Source organism: Vanacampus margaritifer, chromosome 10 (genome assembly GCF_051991255.1).
Source record: "Vanacampus margaritifer isolate UIUO_Vmar chromosome 10, RoL_Vmar_1.0, whole genome shotgun sequence".
Classification (NCBI taxonomy): Eukaryota; Metazoa; Chordata; class Actinopteri; order Syngnathiformes; family Syngnathidae; genus Vanacampus; species Vanacampus margaritifer.
Window position 1 is genome coordinate 18,357,501 of NC_135441.1, and position 18,784 is coordinate 18,376,284.

Genomic DNA, 18,784 nt, shown 5'->3' on the forward strand with positions numbered 1-18,784 from the left:
TCTTATATGTAATTAATGTCAACGTCTACTAAATATTTTGCAGGCAGCATTGTGAGCCAGCTGTTGTCGATGGATTTTACTGTGATGGTTTCCTTGGAGACTGTAGGCAAGTCTCATTTAAAGTGACACACATTTCCCCGTGTGCTTGTCAAATTATTACCCCCAAACAAACCGATTGTCAGACAAAACATGTTGGGAAGAGGATTCGCAGGCAAACATAAAAGAAAAAGATACTAATAAAAGGTCATTAAAGTTGAAAGCAGCGATGAATGCACCCTGGCACCACCGTTTTCAAGGCAAACCGTCAAAAATATTTAGCAAAATCGATGTCATCCTCAACCCGCGTTAGCTGGTGAAGGGAAACAAAAAAACAAAAAAAGATGTTGTGTGGCCCATCTGTCAAGTTTACCTGGTAACAATTGGAGCCCTTTTTTTTTTTCTTCCTAACTTTCCAGCTATGAGTGACTTGTGAGTTGTTATTGAGACCCGTAAAAAAACTAGCTTCTAGTATTCACAAATGTTAGAGAAGCAATAATTTTGAGTTAATTTAAAGTTCCTTTAACGCCACACTTTTTTTAACACACAATTTATGATTGTCACTTACTTGGAAAGCCTTTAATGGGGAATTCCAGTCGCAACGCAGAAGACACGTCCGCGTCAAAATTTTTGCAGTAGTAAATTCAATAATAATGCTTATATTTGTGGAGACTGGGCGTTGTACAATTTTAAAAATGTGCAGAATTTCACAAATTACTTCATGTTAAGATTAGATTGCTCTTAATATGAAAAGAAAAATGCACTGAGCTGTCACCAACGTCTTACAAATGCAATTATGCCATCTAGTGGCAGAAAAATGACCACATATAAAATGCACTTTGGCAAACATTAAAGATTAAAATGCCACTCTGATAGCCAACAAAACAAGCCCCCTGGGCAAAATCATCCACTAAAAAGGATTAGCTCACCAAACACACACACACACACACACACACACACACACACACACATGCCAAAAACAGGTTGTGCTTAAACATTTCGTGACGAGTCCCCCATGATGGTTGAGTCTGGGTCTGGATGATGGTAAACAATCTTAAGTTTTATCTCACTTCTGCTTGTGCATCAGGTGTTTGCATTTATTTTGGCATAACTTTGAAAATGGAGCTGCTGTGATTCCTGCTACTGCCGTTTGATTGTACGCTGGCTCTGTCTCGCTGAGGTCAGTCTAGACATGAGCATCGATGTGACGTGGAAATGTCTGAAAGCAGCCACGTTTGGTGATCACAGGAATGCAGTGTCCCAGGTGCTATTGCTTGATTTATAAGATGCATGCAGAAAGATGGCTTGATGGATTTGCTGATGACATCATAAACAGGTGAGGATTAATCCTTGATTTTTGGGGTTGATATCAATTAGCTGGTCAAGAATCAAATCGGGTGCATTACATTTCTTTTGTTACATTAACATGATACAGTCGTGACGAGGGCAGCATGATTCAAATCCCTGCTCAGGCTGAGGTCCACCATGCATAATTTTTGTCATATTTCTTGAAACTGCCTGATGGGGGGGTCATCTTTCCCTGGCCTCAACTTGTACCTCTCATTAGATTTTCTATTTAAACTCTAACTGGGGTTTTCATTCGTTTGGTATTGTCTTAGACTTTGCACAGGTAGAATTTGGCGTAAGGGGATGTTTGCCCCATTGTGCCCCATTGTGCCCCATTGTAAGGAGGAACACGGCCGACTACCAGCCTATCGAAGCGGCTCCTCTCATTACCATTAAAATTAGGGCAGTCAAAGCAAACACAGTGCTTGGCATTTCGCCATTGTGAAAGTAGAAATTGACTCACTGGGGTCCATGCATGAGAGAGTGCCTTTATACAGGTAAAGTTTTCCAAAAATTCAAACAAACTGAATTTTTTAATTTAAAAGAAGAAATTATATATATATATATATATATATATATATAATTTCTTTAAAAAAAATAATAATAAAAAAACATGCCCATCCATCCTTTGCTATCACCTGGTTATAACTCTAGCAAAAACAAGCTGAGGAAGGGACCAAGTTTATTAACTCTTTTAAAATGCTCATTAATTATGCCTCCCTAGGAATAAATCTTCAAACCAATAACATTAAGTGTTACAGTAACACTCTATTTTGGATCAGTCACCCCTCCAACGTAGCATCCGTGGCTAACATCCGCTTGTTGACAGTGCTAATGGTAGCTTTGTTTTGCTAGCGCCACCGCTACTTTGTTGACGTTTTGTAATCAGGTGTGGCTTTGATAAGAGAGGCCGGACGTTTATTAGTGAAGCGAAGCTACAGTTAAATCTTCCTAGCAATTTTTAAATTACCCCCCACAACACACACACACACACCTCTACTTTAATAAAATAATACATGTTGCTGTTACTGTTTGCCTTTGTCAATAATTGGTAATCATAAAGCCAGTTAAGTTTTTCCGTGGGCGATTAAGCAAAAGCAAAAGGAAGTGCTTTTGAGGAAAACACAGAAGCAGAGCATAAAATAATGAAATGACAGCAAGGTCACAGGCATGGTCGCGCCATAAATAAAAAAACGTAGTCACGTGGGTAAGCAATGCAAGCGATTCCCACTGCCAATCGCCAACGAATAATGTCCGACCATCAGACTGATAGCGCATTCCCTACTTTTACATCAGGTTGCCAGGTATGATGTTATGCATGTAAGCTGTGCATTTGATAGAGCTGACCCGATCCACAGGGGTGACCCCCGTCCACCGACACGGTGAATCTTGTCGACAAATGAGATGCGAGGGGTGTGAGGGACGGCACACAAATGTCTGCCAGTTTGCCCGTACGCACCAACCTTTCGCATATTCATCGCTTGGATGATAAACGACACAATTTGGCCGCGGGCACCCGAGGCAGAGGGCATAATTGACACATTCTTTCCATTTGCATGTAGTGTAAATATGTTTGTAAGCGGACCGGGCGGGGAGGGGAGGTTCGAGGGGGGGGGGGGGGAGCATATGTGGAATTGCGGGGATTCAAATGGAGTTTGGATGAATGGCGAGCACCCGAGAGTCTGTCTGGCAGCATTCAGGCACGGGTACATCATCTCGGAGGCATTGATGGGCCCTAATGCAGAATAAGGAGAGCCAATCAACTCCTATCTATCCATTCTGCCCAGGGTGACACATTGTGGGGGTACTTCAAGGCCAATGCACTGCCACATTCTGCTGACAAATCATTACATTAGACACGTCGCCAGAGAAGGAGGATAATAAGATTGAGTTACAGAGTTTTAGATGCATTATGAACACCCCTTGCTTCCTTGATTCCTTCCATTTTGGCTATCCCTTCCATTAATCACTTGCTTGTCAGGGAGCTGATGGAGTTTACTCTCATCCCAATAGAATATGTAAGAGTTTTGAATTGAACGGAGATGCGTAATGAATGATTTTGTCAGGTTTTACCAGACGATTAGGTGGTGATTATTTACCTATGCTTACTATAAGTTGTAGTGTATCATGTGTCTGTTTGTAATATACTGTATGTTATGAGACTATTACTAGTGATGGACAAATGAAGCTTCATGAAGCACTTGTCATATTTTTTAACTCCTCTAGGTGGCACTCTTGCTTTAAAGCTTCAGTGGAAATTTAAACAATTTCCATTGCACTAGCTATTATCTTTTAAACAAACATCACCATCTAGAGGAGTTAAACAAATATTGCAAGTGCTTCATGAAGCTTCATTTTCCCATCTCTAACTATTACAGCCTAAAATAAAAATATAGCTACTTATGCTAAGTTTACTGAGTTATTGAACATATTTTTTTTTTCTCATAAAAATCCTGAGCAAATGAAGACAATTGTGATAAAACAGCACACTAACGTTTTCACTGGGAAACATATAAACAAAAAAACAAGATGAGTCGGCCTATTTTTAATTGAATATTATATACAGAGGTGCACATAAGTGGTGCACCGGTGCACAATCAAATATTGGGCCTGAGTTCATAGTGGAGCAGTGGTTTAAACATTAAAATCCTTTGATTTGTTTTGTTTTTGGGGGATGGGGGGTACATCAGTATTTCAAGTATTTCAGTGTCGGCTCGAGTGTTAGCACCAACAGCCGCTACTTGCTAGCTAACCTGTAGCAAACAGGACGGTAAAAGCCATCAATTTACTTTTCAAAGGCACTTTAATACACACAAAAAATAAAATAAATGACGGCACACGATGTTGACAGCCTGACACAGGCTGACCCCTTTTTAACGAGCCAGGCTCACTCAAATATGCCGTTTAAACTGGCAAAAATCATTACGGACGTCACTTTGTTTCATCTATCAAATTCTATGGGGATGGATTTCATTTCATATATGTATTTATTTATTTCATTATTTTTTAAAAATCAATGAAAGGGGGCAGAAAAAAGTCAAACTTATAATGGAACGTAAAATCTGCCCCTATTCAACACAAAATGAATGACAATTACATTCAAGGCACACTTACAAACAAAATTTTACAAAATTACAAAAAATAATGAATTCAATATAATAATATGTTGCTTCATATATATATATAATACCTTTAAACATTTTTAGTAATTGTGCTTTACTAAAAAACATATATACAAGTGGACAGATAATCTAAAGTAGAGAGATTTACGAAAAATGTCAGAAAAAAAAATCATAAAATTAGGCAACATTTGTCGTGGTTTGGTTTGGGTTTAGTTTGCTTTATCCCTCAAGTGTCTTTAATTAGTCATGATGTGTTCTGTGTTTGCCTACCCTTCCTCGTGTGTCAGCCAATCAGTGCCCCCAACCACTTGTGTCTTGCCCAGGTGTGTCTTGTTATGTCAATCAGTGTTTGTGTATTTAGCCTCCTGTTTCCTGTCAGTCCTTGTCGAACCATTGTTGTTTCCCCACCTCCCGCAGTTGTTGTCACATCCCATATAGCCATGTCAGGTTTTTTGTTAGTTGTTAGGTTTATTGTTTGTATCTGGACTTAGTTGTTTTTTGTTTAAGTTACCAAGTGCCTTGTTTGCCCTTTTGTTTTGTCTGATTCAATTATACTTCTTTTTTGAGCACATCTGCCTCCCTTCCCTGCACTTGGGTTCACATCCACGCCAAACCCTGACAATATTAGCTTGTTCCACTTTTATTAGAGAATAAACGACAAGCCTTTTTTGATTGAATGAATTATCAATCAATTAATTACAAAAATAAAAATATATCTAAAATGAGCCAATCCAAATACATAGATTTTGGATTTTGGTAATTTTTGGATTTAGCAGCCCATAATCATTCATCATACTCAAATCATTAAAATGTCCTTAGCCCCCGGGGAAAAACATGTTGGCCAATGTAATAAAGGATACCATCAAATCAAACCCCTGTGTGTATTATACATGGCATCTTACTGTAATTGTGATTCCATCTAATCCCACAAATGATGCCATTACAGATGCCTTGAAAATAGCACGTCATTTTTCAATGATCTGTTGCAACCCGCAGTTTCGACCAACTTAAAAACAATAAACAAAAAATATTGTTGAATGTTCTGATTATGAGTCCTCATTCTGGCCTAAAAGAGAATTCAGGAGAAGTGGGCAACAATCATTAAAGATGGAAACAATTGAACGGACACAGTTGGACTATCTGGCACCTTTCCACTCTGTAATAGCTGAAGGTGGGGGAAAAAAATATCAACAGCTAAATTGTCTTTCACCTTTGCAGAGCAGCCTCATACTGTTCAATCTTTATTTTCTGCTCGATTACCAGCAAATTAAAGGTTATCACAACTCAACAAAGACCCAGTAGGGGTGCTCCGTGGATAGGCTCCGTTTAAACCTATTGACAGTCTGAAGTGCACAATGACACATCTTTACCTCTTGCACCGTTTGGAGATGCCAAAAACAGCCAAAATGGAGCAAAAAGAAGTAGCCTTTAGTGAGCTCATCAATCACGCTTTAAGACAAAAGGCTGGAGGAAAAAGAGGGTGGAGTTGTGGAGACTTCGCCAAACCCTGTCGTTCATCATCCATTATGAGACGATGAATGTGGGGTCTCCGCGGTCCAGCTGACAATGAGGAGACCGACTTGTGCCAAACGCAGATCGTAGCACGTTTTAAATAGGGTCGGCAACCTCGTAGCGACCAGGCACCATTTGTTTCTACTCTCTGGAGTTTCACATTCATTTCAAATAATTGAAGGAGATATTATGCATGTTTTCATAATTTGAAACAGTTTCCGGGTACCTTAATAAGAACTTGGCAGACCTTTTTTTTCTCCCATGTTTTCGGTAGTCAGCCTTTCTCGTATATATAATATGCCACTGCTCACACCGCGCACTCTACTGCTCTACTCTACTCTAAGCCGGTGAAGAAAATAGTTTGATTAGATTGTCATGAAGGTATGGAAGAGGATAAGGGCCAGTAAAGAGAAAAAAAAAAGTGGGCAGGATTCTGACTTTATTCTCAGCACTCTACCTTTAAAGTCAGAATTCTGATTTTGTGACGTAGAGCTATGAATTGTGGGTGGAACTCGGAATTCTGAGAATAAAGTCAGAATTATCATTGACTTTAAAGTCAGAATTCTGAGATTTATGTCAGAATTATCATTGACTTTAAAGTAAGAATTCTGAGATTTAAGTCAGAATTGACTTTTAAGTCTGACTTTAAAGTCAGTGATAATTCTGACTTAAATCTCAGAATTCTGACTTTAAAGTCAATGGTCAGAATTATCACTGACTTTAAAGTAAGACTTTAAAGTAAGACTTTAAAGTCAGAACTCTGAGATTAAAGTCAGAATGCTCACATTAAAGTCAGAATTGTCACTTACTTTAAAGTCAGACTTTAACATCAGAACTCTGAGTTTAAAGTCAGAATCTTCACTTTAAAGTCAGAATTATGTGATTAAAGTCAGAATGTTGAGAATAAAGTCAGAATCCTGCCAACCTTTTTTTTTCTTCTTTTCACTGGCCCTACTCCTCTGACGTATGAAGGTAGCACTTCTTCACAAAACTGTCAAATTAAGCTTGCCAATTAGTGTGAGGATCTTTTGGGGAAACAGAAGGCTTATTGTGTTGTGAAATTTAATTTGATGGATGGCAAAGAACCCTAGTTGTAAAAAATAAAAGGTAAAACTTCCATAATATGTTGTATTTTAAGGTCAAAGTTAGGGTCAGTAAAGTGTGAAGGAGGGAGGGAACCTGTTCAGCCGAATATCCGTCTTACCTGGATGAGTGACTCGCTCAGTCGTTCTTCGTCCACCTGAAGCACAATTTCTCGGATCTCTTCATAAGGCAGGCGGAACGAGCCCAAGAAAATTGCTGTTGAGACGGAGAGAAAGAAGAGGAGAAGAACGCAATTTCCTTTTTGTTCTGTTGTACAAGAGACATTTTAACACGTTCCAAAAACTAAATGAAAAAAGAGCTAGCGTGTCATTCGTGAGAGCAAAGTCCGGCCACAGAAAAAGCTTGTGGAAATATGAGAGCAAAACATTGAGTATTACAGATGATAGTAGATAAACTTAATGCGTATTGCAAACAAACCAAATATAATTAAAGTTATGTTGTAAGTTGAAATCAAGCCTTCGGTAATACCATATTTTTAATTCAGATAATAAATAATTTAATAATAATAATAATTCAAATAATCCCAACCAGACCTTTTTAGCGAGTAGGGGAGTTAAAAAAAAAAAACAGTTTGAACTGGATTATTATTTTTTTATTTAACTCATTCACTGCCATTGACGGCTATAGACGTCAAAAATTCATTTGAACTGTTTCTAGTAGTTTCACATTTTTTTCCACTTTTGGTGACAAGAGTATGAAAACCTAGAATTTGTTTTATTGTAAATACAGAACAGAAAATGTGTGATTAATCTTGAGTTTAAATAATTAAGTAATCAAACAAAAAAGAAAAAAATTAGGGGCGTCAGACGATTAAATTTTTTTTAATTGTAATTAATCGCATGACTTCAATAGTTAACTCACGATTAATCACAAATTTCATATCTGTTCTATAAATCTGCATTTTTTTCTGGGTTTTCATGAAACTAATAGAAATAGTTCAAATGTGTTTTTGACGTCTATAGCCGTCAATGGCAGTGAATGAGTTAATAAAAGATACGGGTGCAAAAAATGGAACCAAATGAAATCATTACATTTTTAAATGTATTGAGATACATATCAAATCGTCTTTTAATGGTGAGATATATCTTAAAGGAAATTACACTTTAACAGTACTGACATGTTCATTCAAATGTATATAAAATGACAATACAACAAGTCATTGAATCAAACCCTTTCAAAATGAGCCGTACCATATCGGATCTAATCCTAATCCCTCTGTGTTGACCTAAATCAAATCAGTCCACTTTCAAATAAAACTGTCCTTTAAGCATTTTGTATCCCACGTATCAAAAACCATATTAAATTGTCTTCTGTGGAGAGATGCATATGTGCCCTAATAACTAATATTTTTATAATTATAAATAAGGAAATCATTATATTATATTACTTCTCATAATAAATAAATATAAATAATGTTAATATAAATAATTATAAATGTGCTTTTTCTTCTTTTTTATTTATTGAAGTTCCTAATTTTGTAGTTTTTATTAAAGTTAATGTATTATACTGTACACTTATGTTTATGCATTTAGAGTAATTACTAAATTAAGCCCTTGGTTTTATTGGGACACATATTTTCTAAGGGGTGCACACTTTTACAGTTAATATTTGTCTGAATATTTACTACATTTGTTCTTGTTTGAGGGAAGCAACCAGGCTGGAAGGTGGGAGGAGCTGACAATCTGGCACCTCCCATTGTTCAAGACTGGAGGGGGGAATGTACTTGTTTAATGAGTTGTTTGGAGTATTTCTTTTTGTTAATTTGGTTTAAAGGCATTTTAGTTTTCACTTGTTGGTGTTATTTTTTTTGTTATTTTTTTTCTATAGTAATGTATCTGTAATTTTGTTTGATTCGTAGTCATGCCTCCCTCGTGTTTATTTAGGTTGGTCCACCCCTATTTAAGCCACCTGAATTGTTTGTCTGAAAGTGAGTTCAGTTTGAGTTTTATTATGTTAAATTTACCTTGAAGAGAGTCTTCTGCCCAGATTTAGTCATAACTGTTTTAATTTCCTTATTTCCTCAGTAGAACTTTTATTTGTGGATGTGTCTTTGTGAGTGTTGTCGCGATTTCTGCCAGCTGCCGGCATGTCTGGGGGGCCTCCTCTATTTCCACAACAATAGACCATTTGTCTGTGGTTGAAGTCAATGTGTTAGTATGATGTCTTTAAAGGATCTCATGTCCGGTGAACTCCGGGTGGGCTGTTTGCTGGGGGCTTTGTGGTACCGCCCTTCAAAACAGTATAAGAATGTTGTAAGTAACTGTAATCTGGGCACTTGTGAGAGGCTGCAGCCATTGTCTGGAACTCACTTGTGCCCGGAATATTCTGTAGAAATAAAAGCTTCGAAGCAACTGTTCATCGATCTCCAGCCTGCTTTCGGATAACCAACATTCTCACTACCAGAAAGAAAACGAACACGCGAAGAAAAAGATCATTTTCTTCAACAACCTATTTTAAATTGGGCCTAAAATTTTAGCTATTCGTTGATGTTGGATTTTTTTGTTAAATCTTTTTTCTCTGACTTGATTAAATGGAATCTCTTTTGTCTAAAATTGAAGCGCCTGTATTCTTGTCCATGTTTGGTCCACTGCATTCATGTTCAAAATGAATTGCTCAAAAGAAAAAAAAAAGGGGGCCAGAGTTGCAGGCGATACTATACTGTATTCATACTGGATAGATCATGACTGACAACAATTAAAATATGTCATTTTCTTGTTCATCTGCTTATACGCTATCACTACTGTTTGTGATGAGAGGTACAAAACAACACATTGGTTCTAGTCAAATTGTACCTTAGAGGCATTGACAACTGTGGCATTAATTATAGCCTGCTAACTATTGCAATCACAGTCACCTCAACTCCAACATGCAGTCCTTTTAAATAGCTGATTTTCAAACCTCTTGTTGCTTCACATTTCAATGAGCGACGCTATTGGCAAAAGGGAGCATTGTCGCAGCCACGAACGCATGACACCTGCGTCGTCCATATGTCGGGAACATATGACGAGTTTGTGTGTCTTCATCACACCTTGATAACTTGCCAAACTGTTTCATCAGTTGGAAGGTAAGACATTTACCGCAAAAAAATAAGGAGGCTAGTAAGATGGTGTCAATGTATATATTGCTTCCTTCCACTGTGAAACAAAAGAGAGCACACGAGGTTGTGGAGGAAATACACCATTAAACGAACAATTTAGGCCCCCGGGAGATTGAAATTGCTAACATGTAGCCCCAAGGCTTACTTGTGTTAAGAATCTATTTTCCACATGCTAAAAGATGGATGGCGTGTACAATCCATAGATGCTTGTGATGACTGTTAAATGACAAGGAAAGAGTAAAAACACCGTCAATAGTGAGCTGTTTGCCAACATTTTGAGCTGAGCTGTTCATGGATGTAAAACAAAAAAAAACGGAATTAAAGGTCATGGCTGACAGACTTACATAGATTCTGTGCTGTCTTGGCGTCCAAGATGCGAAGCTCCTTTGCTTTCTTCTTAATCTGTGCCATTCTGTCGTCGGTCTCGTCTTTTGTATCTTTTCTCACTATAGAGAGTGGAAAAAAATATTGCATTAATATGTTTATAAAGTATTTTAACAGGCAACTACTCAAGGCAAATTGCATTTCCTTTCTATGAGGTTTTGTGAGCACGCTAATGCAAAAACACAAAAGCTGGAGCTACTTGACATTGGGTGAAGAATAGAACAATGAGAGTGCTGGCCAGAGGAGCTTTCATATGCTCAATTGTCTCAATGCGCCACAAGGGACGTTGTTCTCAGAGAGCCTTCTTTTTTTTCTCCACTTTGGAGTCTCTGAACGTATAACGTTCAAGCAAATAATTGCATGCATTTGCAGTAATGCAAAAAAAATTTACACTTACAGTCACTTGCTGTAATTCAAGGCAGTAATTTGCAATTAGTGGGGCCCGTAAGTGAGAGGTCAAAAAACACAGAGAACATTGTAGGCATATTCAATGATGGGATTTTTGACGAATAGATGAACAGCAATGGGCATAAATAACTTAAATGCACATTTTTGTTACTTGTTTGTTTTAAAATGTTGAATTCTAATCTCATTATTACTATGGTTGCAATCATTGTTTCTTCTTTGTGGAAATCTCTGAAATTAATGTTCTGTGTGCAATTATTTCTCTTTTAACTCATTCACTCTCAGCCATTTTCACTGAAGCAACCCCCTTCGCTCCTGGCTGTTTTACTGGATTTTGACTGTTTTTTTCTATTGCTATAAAAAAATAAAATTGCTATAAAGCTATTGTGCAGTTGAGAGGCTGCATCAAAGCCTTCTGTATGCTGTAACATAAAAAAAAAATATATATATATATATATATTTTTTTTTATAAATACGTCTTTGGGACACTTAACACATTTCAAATAAAACATTTGTATACGTTTTTGGGAGCAAATGAGTTTAAAAAAAATGGGTGCTTTGGAAGAATATTTAGTAAAAAAAATAAAAAATAGGGAAAAAAAATGCTGTATGCTGTAACATAAAAATAAAAACTTTTTTTTTTTATAAATACGTCTTTGGGACACTTAACACATTTCAAATAAAACATTTGTATACGTTTTTGGGAGCAAATGAGTTAAAAAAGATGGGTGCTTTGGAAGAATATTTAGTAAAAAAATAAAAAATCGGGAAAAAAAATGCTGTATGCTGTAACATAAAAAAAAAATCTTTTTTTTTATAAATACGTCTTTGGGACACTTAACACATTTCAAATAAAACATTTGTATACGTTTTTGGGAGCAAATGAGTTTTAAAAAAAATGGCTGCTTTGGAAGAATATTTAGTAAAAAAATAAAAAATAGGGAAAAAAATGCTGTATGCTGTAACATAAAAAAAAAATATTTTTTTTTATAAATACGTCTTTGGGACACTTAACACATTTCAAATAAAACATTTGTATACGTTTTTGGGAGCAAATGAGTTAAAAAAAGATGGGTGCTTTGGAAGAATATTTAGTAAAAAAATAAAAAATCGGGAAAAAAAATGCTGTATGCTGTAACATAAAAAAAAATCTTTTTTTTTTATAAATACGTCTTTGGGACACTTAACACATTTCAAATAAAACATTTGTATACGTTTTTGGGAGCAAATGAGTTCAAAAAGATGGGTGCTTTGGAAGAATATTTAGTAAAAAAATAAAAAATAGGGGAAAAAAATGCTGTATGCTGTAACATAAAAAAAAAACTTTTTTTTTTATAAATACGTCTTTGGGACACTTAACACATTTCAAATAAAACATTTGTATACGTTTTTGGGAGCAAATGAGTTCAAAAAGATGGGTGCTTTGGAAGAATATTTAGTAAAAAAAATAAAAAATCTGGAAAAAAAATGCTGTATGCTGTAACATAAAAAAAATCTTTTTTTTATAAATACGTCTTTGGGACACTTAACACATTTCAAATAAAACATTTGTATACGTTTTCGGGAGCAAATGAGTTCAAAAAGATGGGTGCTTTGGAAGAATATTTAGTAAAAAAATAAAAAATAGGGAAAAAAATGCTGTTGGTGGTAGTATTTTGACGTTATTCAGAGTGCATTGAATCGAAAATATTATATTAGACTAAATATATCTTCTGAAAAGGTTATGGCAGGGCTAATGTTATTCTAACCTTTTAATTTATGAAAATCTTTTAGTTCATGTTTGATTAACAAAACAGACAACGTCAAAGGAAATTAGGCCTTTAAGACTATATCAGCTCAACATGATGCAAAATTGGTGGAAATGTGTAAAATATGGGAGAAATAACAGAGCGGTTGTATAACAGGCTGCTGGTGAAGGCTCACATAACATAACTGATAACCTCTGCCAAAGAATGTCACGGCCAAAATGATGAAAACAGTTCAAGACGGGTTAACAAGATGCAAAACGAACGCTAAATGATGAAAAAGGCACTTTAGATAAAAAGTTGATAACCTTGAATCAAAGACTAAAGCAAAATTATTCAAATTATTATACATTCAAATGAAAATATATACTAAGATTACATTTTGGAAGCAACTTGCTTCCAAGTGACTTTTTTGATTTTACAGCAACACAATGTAATCCCCAAAGAGTGCTCCTCTGCATCGACTTGTGGGAACGGCGGCAGATTTTGTTGATAATCTTAACAACTGCTCAGAAAGAAGAGGACGGGTCTCCCAAGAGGAGTCTCCCAAGAAATCAAGAACAAACAACATGCTCCCCGAGCGCCACGCGTCTGCTGTTTGAAGAAACAATCAGAGACGAAGCATCTCCTGGGCAGCCAGATGAAGCAGCGCTGAAGGCACCTGCCTCGCTCCGACGCCTCGCTGTCGACACGCGACATGAGGGAGGGGAGCATTTATACAAATCGGTCGTGCTAAAAGGCATGCACATGCGCTAGTAATTGTGTACCTACCGCCATATTTTCCGCAGGTACTATTTGGCTTCCGACCTTGATTGCTTGACGTTATTGTAGGCCCCGAAGTACCTCGTTTATCAATGCAATGGTTATGTCATACCAAAGGTATTATAAAATTCACTTTGTAAAACAACTTCAGAAGTGGTGAAGATTTACTGTAATAAAATACTGTATATAAATCTTGACAATGTCTTACTGATAATATTGGCATGAGCAACTGAACATTAACTTATCTTTTTTTTTTTTTTTTTTTGCATTTAAGATGTATAATATGTTCACTATATTAAGGTTGCCAAAATGTGCCCAACAAAATGTGAATTTAAAGCACTGGACCACGTGGGTTGAGAAAAGAATGTCTGATAATGATAACTTCCAAAAACCCGAATATTGTCGGTGCTTGTGTGAAAAACACTTGTGCCCATTTTTTTTTTTCATTATTATTATTTTTTTACGTTTTTGGGATGTCTGCAATCAGTTTCATCCCAAAAACATAGCAATAAAAAATAAAAATAAAAAAGGACAAATGTGAAAAAAAATTGTCCATTTTTTCATTTTCTTATTTTTTTTTTATTTTTTATGTTTTTGGGAGGAAACTGAATAGAGATATCCCAAAAAGTTAAAAAGAAAAAAAAAGAAGGAAAAAAAGGACAGTAATCTATGTAAAAATAGGATGAAAATGAATGCAGACATCTGAAAAACTTATAAATAATAAATGGACAAGAATGTGCAGAATCTATGTAAAAAAATGACATAAGCAGCGACGATATTCGGGTCATTGTCTATTTTTATTTTTTTTTCCATCTAAGTTTTTGGGATGTCTCCATTCAGTTTCATCCCAAAAAGTGAAAAAAATAAAAATGAAGAAAAATGGAAATAAATATTTTTCACGTAGCAGCGGCGATATGCTCTTATCCAGGTTTTCGCCATCTTACGTTGCAAAACTTGAATTCTGTACATTGATTTTTCTGTTGTCTTTTCACACTATTTTCTGTCTCAATGGCATAAATGCCACAGTATGTGTGTGTATACATACACACATTGGCAGGCCTTGCCTGGCAGCAATATTTCAACCACAGTTGTCCAAAAGCATGAATGTCATATTGTAAAAAATCAGAACTAAACTTAATACTTCACAAAACTTTTTTTTTGTATCAGCCAAAGCATGCCTACTCATTATTCCGCCAGCGAGCTTAACCTGTCCCACAGTGACAACCAGTAACATCTGACCATCGTCCTTGCCAATATTTAAACGTGTTCGACAAGTAGCCCAGCGGCTACAGCATAAGACTGTGACAACAAAACCATCCCGCTTGTACAGATTTATCTTTGGTGAAATAATCCCTAATACAATCCATACAGCAATCGCGCGGCAAAGGGCGATTTGTGATGTTCACAATGTTTTATCGACTGAAAAAGGCCAGCTGAGACACGTTTTGCTTCTGTGAATCAGATAAACAGCATGGGATAATTTCAATTTAATGTTAGTTTGCTTGCGGTTGTAACAGTTTTGGGTGTGAAAAGATAAGGCGTTTTCAATCCTGTAAAATACAGCCTATTAATAGGACTTAATCAAGCGGTCTCACAGAGCTCAACAGAACTAATTTATGGTCAAAAATGGGCCCCTGAGGCAGTCTTTCTTAACAATTATTTTTTTATTGGCCATGCACATTTGAGATAAAGAAAAATGTTTTAATAAATGTGTTACCCTGGTTCTTTTTCTTTTTTTTTTTTTGTAAATATTCATGTAAAACTTAAGCCAACTGAATGATCCCAAGTAACTCCAAAAAAAAGCACATAAGGAGAATTCTCTAGTGAATGTAACTGTAAACTGTAACACATCCTATTAGCTGAGGAGGCGGTAAAAACTTCCCCCTGTGCCAAAACACAGTCACCAAATTAACAAGGATTACGCTGGGAAAATAAAAAAAGCAACAAAGCAAAAACACATTTGGCTTATTCAGTATCAATTGGCATCACTGTTACGCCTTGTGGGTCTTGGACTGAGGTTTTCCCTCTGGACCTTTTGTGATAAACAAGAGTTCTCCAGCACTTGAAGGTTCCGCATGTTCCGCTGGCCCACACTCAGCATCCTGGTTGCCTTCCATGCGGGCGTGTCCCACAAGACGCCCATTAAAACACACGGCATTAGCAAGCTAAACAGCGCCACATGTTCGCTTCCGGAAGCAACCGAATACCACGGTGGGAGTGGGACTTTAAATTAAGTCAAGAAATGACATATTTAACCCTATAACGTCAAACGTATCAATTAACTAAAAGACATTTTGAGCCCTCCATTTCATGATTATATTTTTTCCCCATTAGAACCCGGACGTATATGACCTGACACATGCAGTGCACGGATAATTCATTAGAGGGCAGTAATCACCCATCGGATGGCTTTTCTAGCGACCTTGCAACATCGGCACAATTGAGAAAGGAGAAATACCTGATTTTGAAGATTTTCTTTGTCAACTATAAAAGTTGAAAAATGTTACTTAGACAACATTATGAGAAGTTAATGGGTGGATATAATGTGAAAGTACTCAATATTTCTGACTAAATGTTTTAGCAAAACCGTGTTAAAAGTGTATAACGTTTGAAACAGTAAGTGTATAAAGTCATTGTTATTTTTTTGTAAATTGTTGCATTTGCCATGCAATCAAAGCTTGGTTTTTCAACCAAACTAATAAAATGTTTCAATTGCATAATTGATCATACATAGTTGATCATTTCCCAAAATACACAAGAGAGATGCAAGCTCTGCACAGGCCACTTTGCCTAAGTCTACTGTAAGAAAGTAACAGAAACTGTTTTGAGGCTTTCTACTATTGAAAATAAAAAATTGTGACCCACAAAGTTGGTAAAACAAATAAATGCTGTTTCCAGTTACTTTGGTGGAGTTCTCAAATATCAATAGTGCATGATAACAGTTATACTATACGTATTAATAATAGATTTTTGGAAATACTAATATGCTTGATATGTCTGTTTATCATTAAATTTTTGACAGTTATAAATGTACCAATTTAAAGCATTGTGACCGGATGTATCAAATATGACACAAATCCAAAAGCCATATCTGGAAGTTGATTTCCCAAAATAGTTTTTGGGGGTCAAAAGGACCAATAAATACTCTATAAAGAAATAATGTGAATTTTCTCTCATATATTTCATGGTTCAGGCTTTATAGGGTTAAAGGGAAAGTAACAAAGACTGACAATGTGGTCTAAATATGCCTTCAAACTCATATTAGATGTCTGGTTTAATATTTCCTACATCATTGTAAAAAAAAAAATCACTGGGGAATCCCAAGAGTTGTCTACTTAGCATGAATATAGCGCAACTTCCCTTAGCTGATGTCATATTGTTGTTCCAAACTAATTTCGAGAAACTGAAGACCGTGTTACAAGCCTCGGGTCCATCAACCGCCTGAACCGAAGATCCCAAGGGTGGATCTTTAAGCATGACGACTCCTTGCACATCTGGTCCGAATAAAGCTTGACAAAGCTCACATTACTTCAACACGACAAGGGGGTCATTTTACCCAAATGGCCTCCGCAATCACTGCATCGAAGTCCGACAGAAGCCCATCGGGGATTTGCTAGGAGATATTTGATCATGAAGCTACCGCCACAACAAAAAAGCAAATTATGTTATTATGTCAATGAACCACAAGTTTAAAGAATTCCGAACCGTCTCATGTCGTTTCAGTCTGTCAAAATAACCGTTGCGGTTCAGCATATAAACATGAGTGACATGATATGGAGTAATGAGTGAGTATATTCCCTGAATTTCCTGTACCTTCTTTAGGAATTAAAGTTGGCCTTGCACTTTTGTAAACTTGAGAATCTCTGAACATTTTTGTCTTTATGACTCAAGGTGAAAAACATGATGAACGCAGGGGGGTGGAAGAACAATTAACTTTGCAATCATCATCATGTTCAATGATAAGTGGGATTAGAAAGATCGTGATAACTTCCATTGAGAGTCCCAAAAACACACTTAAGGGTGAATACAAGACATTTTTAGCACATGCAGTACATTCCTACAGGATTCTATCTGGTTCTGTTTTTTATCTTTATTGAGACAAAAACAAATCGTATGGGCTAAAGAACTTCCACTACCATGGAAGGCTTATTTGGCTTTGTTGTGATACTTAACTCATTTGCTCCCCAAAACATATAAAAACATTCTATTTTAAATATTGCCATGATCCCAAAAACATATTTATACATTATTTATATGTTTTTTATGGGGGGAGGGGGTTGCTAGAGAATACAGAATGACCTGAAGAGGACACTTAAAGCAATGGTAGTTGTAAAAAAAAAAAAAAAAAAAAAAAAAGGCCAGCAGGTAGCAGCAGAGTAAGAGATCAACCAGGACCATGTGGCAAAAAAACTCTTTTCACCAGTGTTTTCAACAGATTTGTGAATACTGATGTAACTTAGCTATGTTCTAATGCTAATCGCTGCAAAACTGAAAAAATAAATATATTTTTTTCTTAATGAAAGAAAGGAGACTATAAACCTTCTTTTGGTAGCTTCCATAGCAATAAAACACAATATGCTGTGAGCCTTGCAAAATCAGTCAAAATCCAGTAAAATAGCCGGGAGCAAAGGTGGTTGCTTCTGTGAAAATGGCTGGGAGTGAATGAGTTCATTAGTGTCAAACTAACTGTTTTAAATTGTTTTTAGAATTATTATAGATAGATTATTATACTGATAACCCCATGGACTAATCGAGTAAATCATACAGAGCGAGACAATTGCATTATGTTCTCCTTACCTGGCATTTATTAAGAGAGTGTATTTTTCTTTAATAATGGAAATAGAATGAATCTGCATTATATTCAGAATTTGCTTTGGAAAAAGAAGAAATTAGAAATCGACAGGCATCCCTGAGCAGATTTGTCCGACCTTTCATGTTATACTCGATAATAATGTAAAACATTTGTATTCATGTGCTCAAATTCATAAAATACCAATTGACACTCAGAGAACGTATTTGTTCAAAAGCTAGAAAATGAGTCTTATGGCGAAACGCACAACAATGTCAGGCAAATAAAACAATCTCTTGAATCAATAACCCTGAGCACTGCCCTGACCCGCATCTTTTAACAAGTGTATTTTAATCCGCCCTGTATCTAAACACGCCGCTTGTGTGCTGTCAGTCAAAGGCAAGGGAGTGTGGGAAGGCTCTGACTCTGCCTCTCAAATTGGACGTGCTCCCGGGGCAGCGAATGGATTGATCCCGGCAGC

General features: G+C 36.4%; 1 protein-coding gene across 5 annotated transcripts in view; it reads right to left on the reverse strand.

Annotated features, from left to right (window-relative positions):
• Positions 1 to 18,784, reverse strand: part of diaph2 (diaphanous-related formin 2) — a 421,729-nt gene that overhangs the window by 178,223 nt on the left and 224,722 nt on the right. For all 5 annotated transcript variants that reach the window (XM_077577699.1, XM_077577700.1, XM_077577701.1 and 2 more), the window contains 2 exons: positions 10,563 to 10,664; positions 7,222 to 7,316 (listed from right to left, as the gene is read on the reverse strand). In XM_077577699.1, the coding sequence (XP_077433825.1) occupies positions 7,222 to 7,316; positions 10,563 to 10,664 (197 nt within the window). The remainder of the gene's footprint in view (positions 1 to 7,221; positions 7,317 to 10,562; positions 10,665 to 18,784) is intronic.